The sequence below is a fragment of the Lathamus discolor genome, chromosome 8 (genome assembly GCF_037157495.1).
Source record: "Lathamus discolor isolate bLatDis1 chromosome 8, bLatDis1.hap1, whole genome shotgun sequence".
NCBI lineage: Eukaryota > Metazoa > Chordata > Aves > Psittaciformes > Psittacidae > Lathamus > Lathamus discolor.
In genome coordinates this window covers 4,171,641-4,178,329 of record NC_088891.1, presented here as the reverse complement: position 1 = coordinate 4,178,329, position 6,689 = coordinate 4,171,641, and the positions used below count along the sequence as shown (strand labels likewise).

General features: G+C 41.9%; 1 protein-coding gene across 2 annotated transcripts in view; it reads right to left on the bottom strand.

The window, feature by feature from the left end:
- Positions 1 to 1,643: 1,643 nt before the first annotated feature.
- The window catches only part of ADAMTS17 (ADAM metallopeptidase with thrombospondin type 1 motif 17), a 171,977-nt gene continuing 166,931 nt past the window's right edge, over positions 1,644 to 6,689 (bottom strand). For both annotated transcript variants that reach the window (XM_065688440.1, XM_065688441.1), the window contains one exon: positions 1,644 to 6,186. In XM_065688440.1, coding sequence (XP_065544512.1) covers positions 6,035 to 6,186 — 152 coding nt within the window. In that variant the 3' untranslated portion in view covers positions 1,644 to 6,034. The remainder of the gene's footprint in view (positions 6,187 to 6,689) is intronic.

The following is a 6,689-nucleotide window of genomic DNA, read 5'->3' as shown; positions in this document are numbered from 1 at the left end:
AGTCCATTTCTAAAGATCACAAAGAGAAGCCAGAGACACGATATAAAGACAGAAACAATGCACACAGGAAAAATACCTGGTCTTTGTGCAATAGCAGAACTCAAGGAACTCTTATCTTCCTAATGACGTGCCTCCAAATCAAGATAAACAGAAGGATGCTGAAGAGTGAGTGGTATGGAGAAGTATTATCAAACGTGTGCAGCAGAGGTCCAATTACTCAAAGAAGAAACGCTGTTCAGGAGCCATTCCCATAACCTGCCTGTTTCTGGGAGCACTATATTCATATAGCAGCAGGACAAGTGAGGCAAGTAACTTGCCAGCAGGTAGGTTATCAGGGTTTCTTTTCTTAAACTATCTGAAGTGTGAGTGCATTGAACACTAAGTGCATCCAGCACTGGTCTTCTCGGCTTGGAGCTTCGTGGCATATTGGTACTTGTGCCAACACTCTTCAGTAAGAAGAAAACATACCTTTCCCAATGGACCATGTGGTGTTGGGGAAAGCATGAAGGAACATGTGGTTTTCACTCTACCAACAGAGCAAGGTCCTCCAACGGCAGTACTCCCGGTGATGCATGGGGCTGATGCCAGAGTGAGGTGATCCATATTGTGCTTTTTGGAGAGCAATTTCCTTCCAGAGGAAGCAGGGTCCTGCCAGCTTGCTGCAAGGGACCAAAAGACAGCCAAGACTGCCGTGTATGCCAGGGCTTGCAAGAGAGTGAAGGAAGCAGGTGGAATTGGTGGAGGCAGAAGTGAGCTTCAAGCAGCTGGGAAGAGATTATACTTTCTTCCTGGTATTCTTATGCCAGAGCACCAGAGCCATCTGACCTTACCTGCATTTAATCATCTTGGCTAAGGTGTCTTACATATAAAGTCAACAGAGATCATAGGGTAGGACAATGGCTTCAAATCATCATGGCTGAGAAAACCAGCAAACCACTACATGCAAATAAGCAAACTAAGTATATAAGCCTACTGGATTTATAGAACAGATATTGGCACATACCAAGGAAATTTCAAGCCAAATGTATGACAGCATTCCTTACACCCCTCCCACCCATTGCCATATCCCAGCTTAACGTAAAGCCTTTTGGCTTCCAAAGGCTTATAGCTATGTTTTATTGTTTAAACAGGTCAGCAATTGCAATCATATGTTGACTCCAGGCAACACACAAACACGATGATGTGCTAATATACAGCAACACTTGGATGGAGTTTCTACAATTTTGCTGCTGTTAAAAGTCGTATGTATGATGGCCAGTATCTGCTAAAGCTACCTCTGAAAACTAGGAAGCCTACCAGTGTTGTGCCATTACCAAGAAGTCAGCGTGAGATCAGTAAGTGGGCTCTATTTTTAATACCAGTATAAACTCCATTTCTGGAAATGACTCTGGGAGGAGAACTCTCACATCCACCATACTTCTGTTTGTTTTTAAGGCTGCTCCCATCTCCAAGAAGTGTCCTTTTAATAAGAGTTGCACTGGAATGGGATACGGATGACGGCATCATGGAAGACAGAACAGGAGAGGATCCTACAGGCATATCTGTGTGCAGCTCTCTGCAAAAAACATCTTCACCATGTAGAGGGGGGAGTTGAACAGTACAAAGATTCTGGCTAGTGCCTACAACAAAGACATCCAAAACACTTGGCACTGAAGTAATTCCATTTATTTCACACCAGGGAAGTGTGCAGCTAGGTTATGTAGATACCTTTCCAATGGATGGAATAGTTTTGCTCCAATATAAATTTCCACATACTCAGCAGTCTTCATTATCAGGTTGCGCGCGTGGACCCACTACCATTAAACACAGAGCAAGCTGCCACTTCACCTCAGCTACAGCGTACATTGAAAGCAACCTTCCTGTAAAGCACTCACAAAATATCCCTCCCGTCATGCGTAAGCTTTAGCTTCCCCACAGCTTGCTCAGGCTTCCATAGCGATGCCCCAAATGGAGCCTGGCTCACTAATTCCAGACAGGGAGTTTCTGCTGTTGCCTCACTGACCACAGACCTCACAAGGCATTTATCAGGTATTAACATTCCCTGTGCTTTACTTTGCAACCCAGCCGGGACAAGACCCGTCATTTCTTGATTTGTTAGTGCACTGAGAACTCTGAGATGCCAGAACTCTACTGACAAATGACCTTTTACACCTACCACAGCTATCAAACAGTTGGACTTAACCGAATCTCAGTCTCAGCCCAGTGTTAGACGGATGCGTAATGTACTACTTACAACATCACTCCTTTCTCTTAATTTTCATGCTAGCCGTTTGGTTTGCTTCGTATTTTTTTCAAGTTCAGAAACCTTATTAAAGTTGTTATGGAAAAAATAAATTTATTATTCAACATACTCATTTTTTTTTCCCAAAATGGAATAAGCCTCTTTTCTTCTCTTTTTTTTCCCCCTTGGTTTTCATTTGCAACTGGTTCCATTCAGTTGGACTGTTTTTATCTTTTCTATTTATAACCAGCACCAAAAAGAAAATTACCATGGATACAGTACATATGCAAATTAGCTAATGGAAAAATATATACATTTCACTCTGTAATGAAAAACTTAAATGATATTATTGCCATGGAGAATATATCCCTGTATTACAATAAAATATCAAGCAATAACCAACTGCTAAGACTCTTTTCCACCAACAAAAAATAGCACCATACATGAGCTAGTGAGAATCTACACTCAATAACACAATTGTGCAACTAGAAATGTACAGTACTTTAGTAACAGTACAGAGTATTGTTTACAATATGGAAATACCACCACTGTAATCAAAAGAGCATCAGTCTCTTACGAACAACTAAAAGAAGTATTGTCATAGATACACCGAAACAAACAGCTTTCTTTTCACCAGTATGCAGTAACTGAGGGCAGAGCATAGCTGTAAATTCATATTAAACCTCTTATAAAATGATACAAAACAGAAGTGCAGGAGTATTGAACAGAGCTGAATTTTTGTCTTATTATTAATTTTCTGGCTATTATAAAGTGGGAAGATTGTCACCATATGAATGCAGTAACATGGAGCTGTGTTGTGCCATCAGTGTTTAATTAAAGTTGGTTTCTGATAACAAAAACCCTAAAGGTCAATGCACACTAATCTATGGGCTGTGAGAGCAAGTGAGGTGGTTTATTTCAGTGCTCAGACATTTGAAAGAATTCCTTGTAAATTCATGTTTCCTTAGGTAAGACCAAGAACTTAGACCCAAATGTCCTTTGAAGTCCAAGAACTAAGCATACTGGGACAGGCCACATGTCTAATTAGCCTAGTGTCCTCTTCTGGACAGTGGCAAGGAGTGAACAGTTAGTGAAAAACAATACTTAAAATCTTCTTTCTCCTGTGCACCTTTCTAGGAGCCCTCCTATTGCCTACAGAGGGTGACAGGTCAGCACCAGAAGGAAAACCTACCCCTGCTATTTAAAGGCCTTGGATTCCCATTAGTAATAAATGCACATGCTTTTCTTTCAAGCTAACAGAGAAGCCTGATGCCAAATCCTTCAACAGCCCAACTTGAGTGTTAGTGATGCCACAATGATCAGCAAAGGGGTGGCGTTTCATTGGGCTGGGCCACTTCATGGGCAAATATTGCCCATTAAAGGTAAAACAGCAAACTCCAAATGAAGGATGTCACGGGGACCCAACTCAGCCAAACTGCTGTGAGGTGGCTATGGTGGTGGTGAGGCACTAAGGCACTAGGGACAGTGTCACTGCAGGGTATGACAGCCCGCAAGGGGGAAAACTACCACTGTGAATTACCAGTATAAATCAGGTCCTCTGGGCTCTGTCTGGTTTCTTGGAACTTCTTCATTAGCAGTTCATCTACCTATTCATTTGCCTAAATGAAAATCACTGTGGTATTGCCTAAATCTTCCAGGTCACCCCTGCTAGTAACATCTTCTATTGATTACTCGCTAAGTAGTTACACAATCTCTGCACTTGGGCTAAAGGGTGGAAATAACAGAAGGAGGAGGTCTGATCCTGATCATAAGATGCCAAAAGAACATTCAGTATAACAAAAAACCAAGTTTGAATCATTTCCCTGATAGAGAAAATCATCTGGGGCATTGGAAAGCAGATCTGTTTGAGACAGGCACTTGAGAAAAAACTGTGTGCAAATGTGCCTTTGCGCATACAGGCCAACCCTGGTGTGCACACACGATTATTTGCACTAGTAAGCACAGATGCTAACGTGAAGCCCACAAAGTATTAGTCTGTTAATGAATATTAGCTTCCTGTGCTTGAAAAACGTAGCCTTTAATAAAATGCTAATGAGTTAATCCAGTGAGGTCCTGGATATTGAAAGGACTGTAATAAGGAAGACAAAGTTGCTTTAAAGATATGTTAGGTACTGAAGGTCTTTATCCCTTCTTGCATTGAAAAAAGAGACAACAGCAACAAAGACAACTTGAGGATAAGTGAGAGCTGCAATCCAGACTGGCCCAGGGCTGCTGGTAGTGGCTGGGCTTAGCTCTGCACTCATCTCCAAAGAAAAAACAGTAACAGGCAGTTCTAGAGCGAGTACAAAGCTGCAATTCATCCAAACTGCTGTTTGTATCCTGAAGAGTGGGCTGTAACTTAACCACCATTGCACAACTGGCCTTGGACCCTGGCAAGGGAAATGATACGTACTGGAGCAAGGTATGATAAGGAGACATTGGTCTGTATGACTAATGGAGGGGACAAACTCTGCCCTGGGCAGAGCTCCTGTTTCAAGTCTCACATCTCAGAGAGGAGTTTGGTTTAAAGTGCAGAGACATGGAAGAGAGTGTTGTATATGCAGCACTTGCTAAGTGCTCTGATAGCACCAATCTGATAGCACCAAACCTAATAGCACCATGGAAGACAGGAAGCATTAAAATACAGCGAGTACAATCCTAACCTTCTAACCCTTACTGAAGGCAACGGAAGTCTTGGCCTTATGACTTCAACAAGCTTAAGATTACACTCTGGATGCCTTGTATCCCTGACTCCTTTTGACTCAAAAGGCTACACAACCTCAGATGTATACAAGAGCCAAGAGATAGGAAACACTTGTTCTGCTGTTTGTGTTTCTTCACACAAAGTTTGCTCCAGATCCTGGTTTTGTACCAACCCTATCCAGTTTCATGGTCCTCTTAAAAACAGCATTCAGCCTCATTATCTGACTGACTTCTAAAAACTAGAGAGATTAGACCAAGAAAACCCTCAGTGAGCTCTACCTGAGGAAATGATTTCTTGCTTCTCTCATCTCATGTAAATAGTTCCTGTTTAAAAATACCTATCTGAGGCTGTTAATAAGCTTCCATTTCATAAAGCTCAGAGAACAAATAGGTTTCATAAAAGAAACTGTAATATTATGGGGAAAAGAGAGGGGACTGTTTTTCAAAATGAGAAAGAAGAGCAGTCCTCATTAGCTTCTCTAAAATACACGACTTGGAATGTTGGATGTAATTGTACTGAGTTTTCTGCAGGAATTTCAGAGATGTTCATCCTCTGCTATCAGTTTTCACAAGCTTTTACAGCAAATCCTCTCTTTAAATTAAGCCTCTCATTTATGTGTGTCCCTCCAAGCCCACTCCACAGCGGGATGACTGTTGGGAACTGAAAGCATCAGATGAAAGCCAAGATTAAAAGATTAAGTAATGTCTCTACCTTTGCTGAATTATTTTGCCAGAGGCCTTCCTCCATGGGGGTACCCATAACCTTAGTCAATGTAATCACTTTGCAACTCTTGTCCTTTTCTTTAATGGTAGCAAGCCATCCAGTGGCTGGTGATTTAATATATTAAAGTAAGAAGCATTAATGAAAAATGTAAGGATGTCAAAATACCATAAAAGGATTGGCTCCTTGAGATGACTTTTTCTGTTTGTTTTTTTTAAGGTGGATGAGTGGATTACTTTGGTATCCAGTCTGTAGAATTAGTTTCAAGTCTTATTAGGTATGCTTTGGAATCCACCACATTGTAGCAACTCATGAAGTTCCAGTACTCAGACCTACTAGTCCGTGATTTACATACAAATAGCTGTAATGCTCTAAGTAGCACAGGTTCATTAACTCTTCTGCTGCATCTTGTTTGCATAAAAGTCTCTGCAAGTCTGGCAACAGCGCTGATACCACCGCATGTCCTGGCACAGGTTCTTCTCCCGGATCACCCTGCAGTACACTGTCCACTGGTCGCCTGTGCACTTGTACGTGAGAGCAGCTTTGGACAAGAAAAGAAAGGAGAAACTTGCAGATTAGCCAGAGAATACAATGGAGGTGTGATCAAAATCACTGCATGTGAGGGAAGAATGGGCGAATCTTGCTGTCAGCACTGGAGATCAGAAGATGTTCTTTGTACTGAAACGTCAGGCTCTTGGAAGTGTTTACTGCAAGGGTGTAGCAGGACATGACTGGGGAGAACAAGCCCCCTCACATTTTGTCTCAGTGACAAATAGGCCCAGAGGAACAAAACCTCTAAAGCACTGGCCTACAGAGGCAGCACAGTCAATGGGAAGCTATGTGGTCCCAGGGAGAGTGCTGTGATAAGGCACTCTTTCAGAAGTGGCCATCACCCCCTTGATGGAAAACATTTTTGCAGAGAGGCAAAATCAAAGCAAATTTGGTGGATGTAAAGATAAATTAATAAGAAGTAAAAATAGTACTTCTTGGTGGAGTAAAAACAGTAGGATTGCTATTGGGAATGGGGAATGGACAGCAGAAACT